The 14,636-nt window shown below is 31.4% G+C and overlaps 5 protein-coding genes across 5 annotated transcripts; 1 reads left to right on the forward strand and 4 right to left on the reverse strand.

Moving 5' to 3' along the window:
• Window positions 1–79: 79 nt before the first annotated feature.
• On the reverse strand, window positions 80–1,682 carry PPL_11885 (DMT family transporter; the record flags this gene model as incomplete). Its single annotated transcript, XM_020582631.1, has 4 exons — window positions 80–759; window positions 826–1,134; window positions 1,202–1,405; window positions 1,484–1,682. 4 exons carry the CDS (start codon window positions 1,680–1,682, stop codon window positions 80–82), a joined length of 1,392 nt encoding a protein of 463 aa, XP_020426985.1.
• Window positions 1,683–2,992: 1,310 nt separating this feature from the next.
• On the reverse strand, window positions 2,993–4,287 carry ucpA (uncharacterized protein; the record flags this gene model as incomplete). Its single annotated transcript, XM_020582632.1, has 4 exons — window positions 2,993–3,055; window positions 3,143–3,484; window positions 3,575–4,014; window positions 4,110–4,287. The coding sequence occupies 4 exons, from the start codon at window positions 4,285–4,287 to the stop codon at window positions 2,993–2,995; spliced, it is 1,023 nt and encodes a 340-aa protein (XP_020426986.1).
• Window positions 4,288–5,258: 971 nt separating this feature from the next.
• Window positions 5,259–6,819, forward strand: shmt2 (serine hydroxymethyltransferase; the record flags this gene model as incomplete). The annotated part of the gene is given in 2 exon segments (XM_020582633.1): window positions 5,259–5,435; window positions 5,455–6,819. The coding sequence occupies 2 exon segments, from the start codon at window positions 5,259–5,261 to the stop codon at window positions 6,817–6,819; spliced, it is 1,542 nt and encodes a 513-aa protein (XP_020426987.1).
• Window positions 6,820–7,238: 419 nt separating this feature from the next.
• PPL_11888 (uncharacterized protein) lies at window positions 7,239–9,056 on the reverse strand (the record flags this gene model as incomplete). The annotated part of the gene is made up of 2 exons (XM_020582634.1): window positions 7,239–7,325; window positions 7,596–9,056. The coding sequence occupies 2 exons, from the start codon at window positions 9,054–9,056 to the stop codon at window positions 7,239–7,241; spliced, it is 1,548 nt and encodes a 515-aa protein (XP_020426988.1).
• A 768-nt stretch (window positions 9,057–9,824) lies between these two features.
• PPL_11889 (uncharacterized protein) lies at window positions 9,825–14,529 on the reverse strand (the record flags this gene model as incomplete). The annotated part of the gene is made up of 7 exons (XM_020582635.1): window positions 9,825–9,903; window positions 11,928–12,059; window positions 12,565–12,613; window positions 13,043–13,081; window positions 13,169–13,212; window positions 13,256–13,301; window positions 14,493–14,529. The coding sequence occupies 7 exons, from the start codon at window positions 14,527–14,529 to the stop codon at window positions 9,825–9,827; spliced, it is 426 nt and encodes a 141-aa protein (XP_020426989.1).
• Between the last annotated feature and the right edge of the window lie 107 nt (window positions 14,530–14,636).

A 14,636-nucleotide genomic window follows, 5' to 3' on the forward strand; every position in this document is an offset into this window, starting at 1 on the left:
ACAGATAAATAAAAGTTTCTACTTCAACCATTTTTATTTTAATTTACATTCAATATTACTTATAATGAATCGAATCGGTTTATGGTTGATTGGTGGTGTTTTCGGAAATGGATGTACTGGCATTCTCTTCTTTGATGTCTTTTGTTTCCAAGGATTTCATATGCTTGTTTTCGATATAAAGCATCAAGACGAATCCAGCAACAATACACAAGAAACCTGGGATTGCTACCAATGGGAAGTGAACATGTTTAACAATGATGTCGAATACCAAAGTTGTTGGGATGGTCATCAATTCTCCGGATCTGACAAACAAAGGTGAGGTTACAGAGAGACCCCAATTAATGAGGTAATTCAACATACATGCTACCAAAGCACTCAATGTTATGAAACCAAATGTTTTGAGATCCGGTGTTACCCATGATTCAAATCCAGTGACACTGAGTATGATTAACATTGGAATACCGAAAAGAGTACTCCACACTGCAATGAAACCAATGTATGTATTTACCAGAGTTCTTGGAACATCACCAACAAACTTGGTGGTAAAAACCTCGTACATTGCCCAGAGAAAAGCTGATACAATCATTAGAATGTCACCCAATACTGCTTTAGGATATGCGGAATCCGATGAACTCTTATCTGCCAAAGTAATTCCAATGACACCAGCAATAAATAAACCAGTTGATATACATTTCAAAAGAGTAGGTCTTTCTTTTAAAATTACAATTGAAAAAATGAATACCCAAACAGTTGCCGATTCTTTATAAATAGAAAATATTAAATTAATAAACTTGAGTTTTTTCTAACTGTATTTTATAAACTTACGATAGAGTGCACTTGATGTACTAACTTCAGTTAATGGTAATCCCAATGACCAAATCCAATTTAAACCAACATATAGAAGACTCATTACAAAGGATACAACCATCATTCTCTTAAATGAGAATTTCGATTTAATAAACTCTTGTTTATATAGATCCATTACACTTGGCTCAGCGTTATCATTATAATCGGAATTAAGATTATTATATTGATTTGATAACATCTTAGCTTTTCTATCTTTAATTTGTTGTCTCTTTAATAAACCAAACTCAATAGGAAAAGCAATAAGTAAGAAAAATGTATTATAATAAACTATTTAAAAGATGAAATCAGTTAATATTTAGATTCTAATTATAAAAAAATAATAATAAAAACTTACCAAGGAAATATGGTTTATTATAACTTCCTGAAAGAATATATTGATTTAACTCGCTGATGGCAGAATATAAAACTGTAATTGAAATTACAATTATTATACCAAGAAGCCTCTTTTGTACTACTTTCTTCTTTTCTACATCATGATTGATCGGTTCCTCGAGAACTGGTATTGGCAAAGGCTCACCAAAAGGTGTTATTTTTTCATCTATTATTGATTTCAATATTAGTTACAAAATGAACTTTAATAAAGATTTTATTCAAAAAACAAAAAAACAAAACAAACCTGTATCATTAATAAAGGTTGTAAGTTGCGGAGATGATTTTGCAGAAGAATCCGATGTTGAAGAGTAATATTCTAAACTCGATGGATTGAACCCATCTGAATCAATCAAGGTTTTTGCTTTCAATTGATCATCTTCTTGACTAAATTTTTCTATTTTAGATAAATCCTCTAATCCAATTTGATTATTTCCAATAGTCATTAATTAATAATTATAGTTATTTAAATATGATATGATTTTAGATATTTGATTATTTTCTATTAAAATGTGATTTTAAATAATGAATTTATGTTTTGTACAAAGTACTTTTTCCAAAATATTAAAGATTATATATAATTTGGTTGGTTATTATTATTATTATTTTTATTAGAGGATTGTAAATAATAATGTATGCTTGACTAATTTTGTGTATGTAAATCATTACGGAAATTTCAAAATTCTTAGGATCTTTATTTTATGATCCGTCCAGTCCAAAAATAACAAATTATATAATAAGATATATTTAACAATTTGTTTACCGTAATATTTATCAGGTAGATATATATAATGATGATTCATAGCATAGGTTGAACAAGGTATCTATAAGATCTATGTGGAATTTCAATTTTTTGCGATAGGCTAAATTTTGTTTCCAGACCGAACTAATAATAATTGTAATATAATTTGTACATGAAAAATAGCTATTATTGTTATTTCTACTTTTTAAAGGATGACAACAAATATAAATAGTAAATTTACATTAATATTTTCAACAAATGAATTAAAATTTTTGAAAAGGTGAATATAAATATCCAATTATCAACGAATAAATGAATAAAAGAATGAAAAGAAATAAATGAATGAATGCTTGTTTTCTTTAAAAATTAAAATGTTATGACTCTAATGTGAATAGAAATAAATGTATTTGATAGAAGGGGTATTAAATATTTGAATACATTCATTATTTCTTATTTTTTTTAAAAGTGTGTTGTACATTAATTGGGTGAGTGGTAATTGTAGACCTTTAAAAGATATAAACTGTACATCTTTTAACAAAAATAAAAACAATAATTTATATATAAGAGAGAAGATGAATAAGAACTAAACAAATAAGTATAACTAACTGTTAAATAAAAGGATAGGATTTCATACATTGATAATTTTTAGATCCATTAAGACTTGTATTGTCTCTATGTGATAGCAATGGTTGATTTTCCATATCTTCAAAAGCTATCAAATACTATCTACTGTTTTTTATATTTCTTTAAATAATTAACTTATCATCTATAAATTGTTATGTTCAAACAACCGCGAATAAATATAACAAGTATATTATAGAATCAGTATTATTAGAAAAAAAAAATTAAAAAAAAACATTGTAAAAATAATCAATCTTAAAATTAAATTGAGATTTTGGTAAAAAAACTTAAAATATCTAATGGGATTTGTTACTTTTTTTACCAGGATACGAAAAATTAATGCATTAATTTTGCAAAACTGGTCAATTGCTTTTTCGTGTAAACAACATTAATTTAATTGAATTTATTTTCAAACTTGGCAAATACCATCTTGAATTGTTCCCAAAACACTAATGTCTATAAAAAAAGGAGATAATAGATATTGTTAGATTAAGCTAATTCTGTTTGTTTATATTTGAATTTTGATTTGATTTGATTACTTACAAATATTGTATGTGGACCTAATCTCAGATAATGAGCTAAAAATCCTTTATATAATGCGAAAAATCCTTCAACTTTGACAGTTTTATAAATACAATCCATTAGACTCTTGTACTTCTCACCATGAGTGTTTCCTTGACCTTGGTAGTAGAGTCTGGTTCTTGCTACATCGAATGGATTCATTCCCACCGTTACAAACAAACCTGCTACCAAACTAGATAACAAATGTGCATAGATATCGTCTTCCATTCCAGTTTTATTGATAATGAATCGTTTCGTCTCGAAATAGGTAGATAGCTGTATCGATGATCCAACTGCTGTTCTCTGTGCAGATGTAGCCATACCCTAGAAATAATAATAATAATAACAAGACAAAGAATTAACCAATTGAAAATAACATTAAAATAATAATCATAATAGTTAACAATCTCATACTCTTGTTAAACCTCTAAAACCTTCGGTTCTTATGATCTGAGCAAACGCTCTGGATGTCGATGTGTAGTTACTGAATTGTGGATCGTTAGGGAACATCCTTGCAGCTTGCATTCTAACTTTTACCAGGTCGAAAGGTGATCCCATCGATGCTCCGAATGCACCGGCCAACGCACCTGCCGCCAAGTTCTTGATAAAGTAATTTTCCTTCTCTGGATCGGCGCCGATCAATCGCTTGATGGCATCGTACGAGCCAAGTCTGCAACCGTTAAGAGTACCCTGTGAAAGATAAGCTGGGAATAGACCACGTTGCATTCCTATCAGTCCTTCGGCCTTCCAAATCTTAATGAAAGCATCACCGATTCCCGTGTAGACTCTGGCCGACATCTTTAGTTCTCCCTGTAGTTGTAATCTTGTTTTCACCAACTCTATAGGATTTGTAACTAAAAAGAACAGATAATCTAAAATCAATCAAATCTGAACCTAAATCGAATCGAATCGAATCGATCGAATCCGATAGCGTTTGCTAAAGACATACATGTTGTAGCAACCATTGATGCCAAACTACCTGAAAGGAAACCAGTGATCACTTGATAATTAGATGGTTCCTTACTATCGATATTACTATTGTTTACGGTTGATGATGATTTTACATTTGTTTTAGTTGAACTACTATTATTGGTATTGATAGGTATTTGTGGTGAAACACTAGACATTTTTACTATGATATTATAATCAAATATTTATTCTATTATAATGATTGATATGATTTTATTGTTGATATGATGATATTATTTTTATAGTTGACTAATAAGTTTATTACTATATAAATAATATTGTCGTTTTGATTAAAAAAAATAAAATAAAAACACACTGACTGTTTTACTTTAATAATCCCAAAAGTGGGGTAAATTTTTAATATAATTTTCAGATTTTTATACAAATTTAATGAAATTTCGTTTTTTTTTTTTTATTATTAATCACCAACAATGGTGATTCTTTTGATAAAACTAAGAAAGTGTCGTCATTTATATTTTAAAAAAATAATAGTTGAATAAAAATATTTTATATATCTCTTAGACCTTTTTATTTAATTTAAATTCTAAATCTATTACAAGTCACACTGAAACCTCTCACTCTTTGTAGAACGTTATAAATCATATTCAACATGAGAAAAATGGTATAAAACCAGTGAAAGACAACTTTTAATAGATTTAGAATTTAACTAATATATAATAAGTTAAAAGTGATACATAAATATTTGAATTGAATTTTACAATTAAATTGATAAATAAATAAAAAATAAGAAGGAACTTTTTTTTTAATTGTTTTTTTTTTTTTGTTCAAAATGATTTTCAAGTGTGAAAACTACCAGCCAATAACCACTTCACCAGTGTCATTTTGTTCTTTATTTTTTGATTGAAAGAGACACCCGATTAAAAAAAAAAAAAAAAAAAAAAACTAAACTTTTTTAAAAAGGACACATTTTTGTTTGTTTTTTTTTTTTTTTTAATTAATTAACAATACATATTTGTTGTTGTTGTTGTCGTTGTGTGTTGTTGTGTTTTTTGAATCGATATTTGTTTTGCAGATTCGATATCTCTCTCTCTTTTTATCTATTTATATAAATATATATATATCTTGCAATAACATTATTATTATAACATTGACAAAAGAAATAAATAGAATGCAATCATCATTATATCATTCTGGTAGACAACTTGTCTCAAAGTCAGCTCAATCATTGGTCAGACGTTCATTCTCAACCAACTCAAAGACATTCATTGTAAGATCATATGATTATAATGATAATGATAATGATGATGATTCAATTCTGTTCGAATCCTCTAATAACAATGCAATTGTAATTGAATTATTAATAGGGAAATAGAGATATTCAAACATCGGATCCAGAGATTTTCGATTTGATAAAGAAGGAGAAAGAACGTCAGTTCAATGGATTGGAGTTGATTGCATCAGAGAACTTCACATCGAATGCAGTGATGCAAGCATTGGGATCGTGTTTCACAAACAAGTACGCAGAGGGATTGCCAGGTGCTCGTTACTACGGTGGTAACGAGGTGGTCGACGTACTGGAAAACCTCACTATAAAGCGTGCTCTCGAGACATTCGGTTTGGATCCAAGCGAATGGGGTGTCAATGTGCAACCCTACTCTGGTTCCACCGCCAACTTTGCAGCGTACACCGGTCTGCTAAAGCCACACGACAGAATCATGGGTCTCGACTTGCCATCGGGTGGTCATCTCACTCACGGTTACCAAACCGACAAGAAGAAGATCAGTGCCACCTCGATCTTTTTCGAATCGATGCCCTACCAAGTCAATGAAACCGGCTACATCGACTACGACCGTATGGAGTACACCGCCAGTTTGTTCCGTCCAAAGCTGATCATCGCCGGTGCCTCTGCCTATCCACGTGAATGGGACTACGAGAGAATGAGAAAGATCGCCGATAAGCACGGTGCATTCTTGTTGTGCGATATGTCGCACATCAGTGGTTTGGTCGCCGGTAAGCAAGCGGTGTCGCCATTCCAGTATTGCGACGTCGTCACCACCACCACACACAAGACCTTGAGAGGACCGAGAGCAGGTCTCATCTTTTTCAGAAAGAGCAAGAGAAAGGATGCCAAGGGCAATTTGATCGATGACGACCTCGAGAATCGTATCAACTTTGCTGTGTTCCCATCGTGCCAAGGTGGTCCACACGAAAACACGATCGCCGGTATTGCCGTCGCTCTCAAAGAAGCTGGTTCCGCCGACTTCCACGACTATATCAAGCAGGTGCGTAAGAACTCTGCTGCCATGGGTGACGCACTCAAACAAAAGGGATACCAATTGGTGACAAGCGGAACTGACAACCATTTGGTACTCTGGGATCTCCGTCCACAGGGAATCACCGGTAGCAAGATCGAGAAGGCATGCGACGAAGCCGCCATCACTGTCAATAAGAACGCTGTCTACGGTGACACCAACGCTATTGCACCGGGTGGTGTACGTCTCGGTTCGCCAGCACTCACCTCACGTGGACTCAAAGAGAAAGACTTCCAACAGATCGTCGAATATTTAGATCGTGTCGTCAAGATTTCCATCGCCATTCAAGATAAAGTAGGAAAGAAGATGCCAGATTTCCAAAAGGCTATTCTCGAAAGTCAGGAACTCAAGGAACTAAAAGAAGAAGTACATAATTTCTCAAAACAATTTAACATGCCAGGATCAGCTGAGCTTTAAAAACAAAAATATATATATTTTAAATAAAATAAAAAAACAAATAATAATAACTAAAAAGTTAGACATGTTATCAATCTCACGATCGTATTTATCTCAAATAATAATAAAAAGATAAAGAAAAGATGTTTTTGTTTTTATATTATAACAATTAATTAGGTTTGTATTTGGTTTTGTTTTATTATATATTTACATGAGGATTCTACCAATTGTGAAAGGTATTGATGCGCTTGCGAACAAAAATGGTTAATAAATATGAGTGGCATGCCCTAATACAAATATAATTTTAGAGTTGATTGTTGTTGTTTGTTGTTTGTTGTGAAGGTTGTTGGTAGTTGATTGATGGTGGTGTTGGAAAAATAATTGAAAAAATAAAATAAAATAAAATAAAACAGATTTACACTTTTGTTTGTTTTTGTTGGTTAAGAGTGATGTTGCTGTTGATGTAGTTGTAGTTGGAAGGAGGTGCTTGGTTGAATCTCTGTTCTTTTTTCTGTTGGTGGCTGATTCTTTCAAACATTGAAAGGAAAAACAACCAAACAGGAAAAAAAGAAACTTTTTATAACTTAAGGTTCGGAAATTGTATAGGTATTATTACTTTGTTAGAAGTGATTTTGAGATAAATAGCAGTAGATTAGAGTAGAGTGAAGATTTAGATAATTTGATTTGTTGTTGTTTGTTGTTTTTTTTTGTTGTTGTTCAGATGATTTTGTTGTTGGTTGTTGTTTTTTTTTTTTTTTTTTTAATTACATCTTTGTTGACTTTCTCTTCTTATTTACTGTCTTTTCGAGCTTGGCTTCTTTCTTCTTTCTCTTTTCAATACACTTGTTGAGCTCTTCGATGGTATTGGTGAGGTAGGAACTGTGTGGAGATAGACTCATTCTGTGACGCTCCCATTTCTCGAGGGAGAGATCGTTCTGGAGCAAACCTTTGACGGCAGATTTTCCAAAGAGATCCATCTTGGAGATGGCGGCCACTCTTGATGCGTTGTTCTTCTCGTCGTCCCATTGTGGCATCCTCAGTGCGTATGGCAATGCCTGGATGACGTATTGGAGCAGTGTGGACCATGCGGATTTCTCTTTGAATTCCTCACCGTTCTCGACGAGTGCTTTCTTAAAGTTGGCGAGACCACTCTTGACGCGATTGTACGAGAGGTTATCGAAAACGAATTTGTTGTTGGGGAAGAGTTTGTTGTACTGCTTCTGGAGAGAGTCGAGCTCCTCCATGATCTCATGTAAATCGGGTGGTGGCATGGCGTTCTCAAACTCTTGTTGGAGGTCTGGATGCATCGATTGGAAAAAGTGGGAGCAGAGCGAGACGAGTTGTTCTTTGGTGAGTGAGTTGAGTGAGCCTTCCAGTGGACTGCAGGCGGCTTTTCCACTCTTGGTGGTCTTTGGTGTGGCGGTCTTGGCGGTCGAGCCTGGGTTTCCACTCTTTTTGGACTTGGTCTTTGGTGAACCGACTTGGGAGCCACTGGATGCGTCGTCTACATGGTGGCCACCACCGTTTGCATGTATTATGGATTGATCGTTCATATCGTATATTGGCGATGGCAGAGAATCTGACGACGATGGCATTTGTGAAATATTTTGTTGCGACAATATAGAGGCAACACTATTTTGGATTTGTTGTTGAGATTGTTGCTGTTGTTGTTGTTGATTCGAATTTTGTGCTTGTTGTTGTTGTACTTGTTGTTGTTGCTGTTGATGAGCTTGTTGTTGTTGGTGAGCTTGTTGTTGACTTGAGATACCAGCGATATTGGCTAGTGTCTGATGGTGGTGTAATTGTTGTTGGTGGTGATGTTGCTGTTGATGATGATGTTGTTGTTGTTGATGGTGTTGTTGTTGTTGGTGGTGATGCTGCTGTTGTTGTTGATGATGATGTTGTTGTAGCGACATCGAGTTTTGCTGGTGCGATGGCAGTGAGAGTGGCGGCAACGAGTTGGAGACGGTGGCGGGCGACGACGAGGGCGATGGAATGGGTGGAGTGACCGGACCGACATGTCCTTGGATCGAGTTGATATCCAAGATATTTGGGAGCGAGTGGTGGTAGAGACCACCGTTGTTCATTTGACTACCATTGAAGTGGTAGCCCATATGCAAGGGGGGAGCCATGCCTGGCAACATGAAATTGGCAGAGTTCAACATGGTATGACTGTTCTGTGGAGGTGGCGGAGTATTGGATGTGGAGTCGGTAATACTGTTATTATTGTTATGAATAATGGATGATATATAAGACATAATTTAATTTTAGTGTAAGGTTTGATCGAACAAAGCAATGGGTCAGTAACTAAAGTTAACTATTTTTAGGATAGTAGTACAACAATGTTGTGAAAGTGCAGGGGGAGAAGAAGGGGTGTGAAAGGTTTTTTTTTTTTTTTTGTCTATATTAAGAAATAAAGAGTGATGTAAGAAAAACAAGATCGACCAATAAATGCTTATTGAAATTGCTTGATTAGCTAACTAATTAATTGATTGCTTAACACGCTAGACACACTCACACACTCACATACACAATGAAAAAGAGCAGCAACAAATTTGCAGGTGAGGTTAACAATTGTTGGGTGTACGAAAAGCGTAATTGTTGTTGTTAAAGAGTTGTATTGTTGTTTATTTGTGGTTGTTGGTTGTTTGATGATGTATTATTATTGAAAGGGGTGATTGTGTGGGTTTAGACTTATAATAGTAATTGATCACTTGACACTCTTGTTTGGTTGGTCAATCAAGAGGGAGGTGGTTGGTTTGTTTGTCTCGTTGAAGTAATCAATCAATTAAACAAACAAGCAAGGAGAGAGATGAGGTGATAAAAATTTTATTTTACTAAAAAAAAAAAAACCCTATTATTGTTTTATTGTTTGTTGTTAAATTTTATTTTGGAAAAGATAGGGGGATATATATTATCGATGGTGATTGTTGCAGTGTAGTACTAAAAAAGAGTAGTATTAAGCTTTTTAACCAAATTTATTATTGTTGTTGTGTTTTTGGTGGATGTGATGATTTATTAAATATTTAGTAGTTTGTTATAGTAGAATTGTGGTGTGCCTGTAAAATTCTAATGTGAGTGGCAGTAGATGATGTGACAGATGGTCTTTTGTTTCATAAAAAAATTTTGTTTTCAAAAAAAAAATTAAAAAAAAAAATAAGAAAAAAAAATTGAAAAAAAAACAAAAAAACAATGAGACAAGTCTCTCTTGTTTCCGTTGTTGTCTTTGTTTTTGAGTTGTGTGTGGTCAATATATTCTCAGTAATAGTGTGTGCGTTGTATGGCGATGATGGTTGGTTGATTGTTATCAATAACAAAATTAATTAAATTTCCAACCTTTTTTTTTTTTTTGTTGTGTTGATTTTTTATTTTTAAATTTTGCTCTTGTCTTTTTGCTTGACTGACACCATAATATTATTTACATGGGTCAACAGTGAGTGCACTTAGCAATTAACAATTTACAAAAAAAAAAAAAAAAAGCAAAAAGCTTGCAAAAAAACAATGCAAAACAAAGTTGATTTCAATTATAATTTTAATATTTTGCGAGTACCTACTGCGTGACGATAAAGAGAGGATAAGGTTTTCAAACAAACAATTTTTGTTTTAAAAGTATGATGGTGTAGGGATATGCAATGAAAGAAATTTGTGAACAAAACAACTTGCGGACATGTCAATATCGAAAAAAAGAGGTGAGGTAGGTAGGGGGTTTTCAAAATTATTATTGGTCACAATAGAGAATATTAAAAAAAAAAAAAAATCAATTTTAAAAAATTATTGTTGTCGATATTGTTATTTCATAATAGGTTTTTTTTCATGTTGTTCTTACATTCAAATACTAATATTTTTTTCTTTTTTTTTATTTTTGTTATTATTATGTTGTTGTTTGTTATTCTTGCTGTTTTTATTTTGTTGTTGTTGTTGTTGATATTTGTGAAACGAAATCTCTGTTGGTGAATGGGGGCTGTTGTATTGGCTTTGTATAGAAGTGCTCTCGAGAAATTTTTGACCAAACAAAAATATTGAAAAAAATTATTATTATTGAAAGTGACTGCCAGTTATTATTAAAATGATTAAAATAATATTATCACAAATTTAATTAATGTTTTTGTTGTTTGTTTTTTTTTTTTTTCACATTTATTTAAATTATTTAATTTCAAAATTTTGTTGTTTGTTGTTTTTCAATTTTGAGTTTTCGATACGATGAATTCACATTGGCGGGGGTGTCAGTAGCATCAGTTTTCAATAAATTAGTTGAAATTTTTAAATAATTTCTTATATACCTGAAATCTAATTCTGTTTTCAAACACACCAAACTGAATGCACGTGGCGGGGTTTTCAAAATTATCGGATACAAAAGGTGTGTGTGTGGTGGTGAGTGGTGGTGGGGGTGTGTTAGTCTCTCATTAACCTAACTACATGAGCAGGTGGTTGTGGTGGTGCAAGTTAAGATGATTTTTTTATTTGCACCAACTGAACAACCACACCTTAATTAATATGTTGAAAACACAACAAATAAATAATACCTGCTCTGTACACACAGATAAATAATAATAAAAGGCAACCAGTAATATAGTTGTACTAACAACACACACACACACACACACCAGAGGTAACAACAACTGCTTGCAGGCGTCAAAACCACCTGCCCATAACCCTCTATTAATACTAATGTTTTTGATTTTAATATAAAAATAAACAAAAAGAGTAGTAGTAGTTGTTGTGTTGTTTGGTTTGTTTCAAAAGTTTCTACTTATTATAAAAAGCCATTATTTACATATATATTATTTTATATAGTATTTTTTTTATTTGTTGTTGTTGTGTGTTGTTATTGTTGTTGTTGTCATTTTTAAATGAGTGGGTATTGTTAATGATCTCTTTATCTAACATTGGAATAGTGTTCACTAATTAGTGGGCATCTAATTATATATCTTAATCAAAAACATTGACTGTGTAGTGTTAATGAACAACATTCATATTATAATATATATATTAAAATAGTTAGTGTCATATTATATTATCATATTTTATATATATGTTGGTATCGATTGTAATTACCACCTACCTATTGGGGGTAAGGATAAAGAGTGTTATTGTCGTTATTAAATTTAATAACAATAATATACACACACCTCCACCACCACCACAGGGTTGGTATATGAAATGAATTTTGTGTGTCTAATGATTGTATTTGCATAGTGAGGGAGAAGTCAATTGGCAAAGAAAACAATACTGCTCTGTAATGACATGGAGGGCAGTAGTTACTAAGATATTTAATGGCGCTCGACGAACGAGCGGACGTCATTACTTGTTTTAGATATATTACTACTATTAGAGTGATATATGTTATATCAGAAGCGACTACCACTACTTTCATCAATCACTTGCACACCTCCATAACAATCATCATTTATTTAATGATGAATCATTGGTTTTTGTTTGTAGCTAGCTGTAGAAACATAACATATTATCATTATCATCATTATTTTTCAAAATGTTGCAAGCTGAGCTTTTTAAACTAATCTAAACAAGCATTCTATTCATAAACAAATAATCAAACATTTGCCAAAGAAAGGAGCAAGTATATTATATTTAATGACCCACTTTAACACACACAACTCACTGTTTATCAAACAAAGCATACTACCACTACCTGACACGGTGCCAGTATTATTATTATTGTTATTGGTTGGTCGGTGTATATATATGAGTGAGAGTGTGTTGTGATGTGTGGTGAGAATACAATACAATACAATACCATATAATTACTGGTATGCAAGTGAACATTCGAATTGTTGCTCAAAGTACTCCAAAGATGCTATTGTAGTATTGGGGAGTCATTCTATACTATTCTTATGCTCTTCTTCTTCTTTTTTTATTCTTCTTTTTTGATGCATCATTTTATATACATAATGTGAAAAGGTGTTGTTTCAATGCCAATGGTATCAATTAATCAATCAATCAATAAATCAAATAAATCAATAATCAATCATCATTATCATCATCAATCAATCTATAAATGTAAGTGTGATGTAATCATCACAATGTAAAGTAAATGTTATTATTAGATAGATAGATTGACTGATTGATTGGTACAGTGTATATAGATTGATAGACAGATAACAGACACTTTCTATAATTAATTCATTCATTTTCAAATTCTGATGATTGATTGGTTGCTTGTGGTCGTTATGGCTTACAACAACAACACTTTTATAATATTGTAAAACAGGTGTAGATTGATTACTGTATTTGATTGTCGTTGTTGATGATTCTTTGCAATTTACTTTAATAATTGAATTCTATAGATGAAATAGTGACAATAGTAATGCAACACACAAAACGAGCATAATTTATATATATGTATACAAACCATTTAATGGTGTAGATTGATAAAATGAGTCTTTTTTTAACTCTCTAATATATTGAGCTTTCTATAGATATGGGTTTCCAACAATACTTTCTATATTGGGCAAGTACTTTAGTACTACTACTACTCATCTCTGCTTTAGATTTATTTTAAAAAGGTTAAATACTGTACTGATTGTCATTTAATGGGTCAGTGGTAATACACACTATTCTATTCTACTTTTTTTTTTTAATTTAAATATTCAACAACAACAATAATAATAATCTTAATATTATAATGGTATTAGTTTTTAATTGTTTGTTTAATACATCATCATTTCTTCTTTTTAATTAAATCATACATCATCAAACACACATGTTGGTGTCAAATTTTCAAAGCATTATATTATAATAATCAATTTGAATTTTATGATTGATATTTAGTATAAAGAAGATATGAAAGTAGTAAATAACAGGATGTTATTGACAACTAGTGGTTTAAATTTAGAGTTATTATAATAATTCTAGATGTTTAAGTATATGTATGGTGTGATAGATTTGGAAGGTTGATCAAATGTTCGATCAACCATCTTTTTTTTTTTTAAAAAATCACTTAATATGTGCAATTATTTCTACAAAAAAAATAACCACCCAAATTTGCTTCTACAGATAATCTATTTTTTTATCTTTATCTTAAACTTTTAATATTATTGGGAGTATATAATATCATTTCGGCAAGTTTAAAGTTATAACTAACTAGCTAACACACATTCAATTAAACTCGTTGAGTAAAATACATCATTAAATAAAAAAATAAATTTAAATATATAAAATATTAATATTATTAAATAAAGAACTTCATAATAAAATTATTATTATTTTGATTCTATTATTTATTATTTATTTATTGCAATGATAATTAAATCATGAAGTTAAATAAATTCAAAGTTTTAGAAAAAAAAAATGATGTCATTTTCTGGGCGATTTCATTTGCAAATAAAAAAAATGCATGTATTTTTCAAAACCAAAAAAATATCACCAGACCAAACAAAAATGGGAAAAATTTTGGTTCCGAAAATGCAATTTCAATCGTTGCAATATCTAAAAAAAAGCAAATTACTTTTTTTTTTTGCAAATTTCAACTTATATTCCCGATGATATCATAATAAAATTATTATTTTTTTTTGGTTTCAATTTTTTTCTTTTCGATATGTTTTAATAGGTTTGAAATAATCTATGTCAAAAGATAAGAAGGGGTACCTTTAAAAACAAAAAAAAAAAAAAAAAAAACAAATTATTTTTGAACACAATATATGTGTGTGGTTTTGAGTAACTTTCTTTCGACATACCATTCCAAATTGAGTGATTCCTTACGAAACTATTCATTTAATATTATTTCACATTGTTGTTTTAATGTTTATTAGGCGCACACCAAATCAGTCAATTTCATTTAAATTCCATTTTATATCTCTGCTCTGTTGCTCTACACAAGT

Source organism: Heterostelium album (assembly GCF_000004825.1).
Source record: "Heterostelium album PN500 unplaced genomic scaffold PPL_contig26, whole genome shotgun sequence".
Lineage (NCBI taxonomy): Eukaryota > Evosea > Eumycetozoa > Acytosteliales > Acytosteliaceae > Heterostelium > Heterostelium album.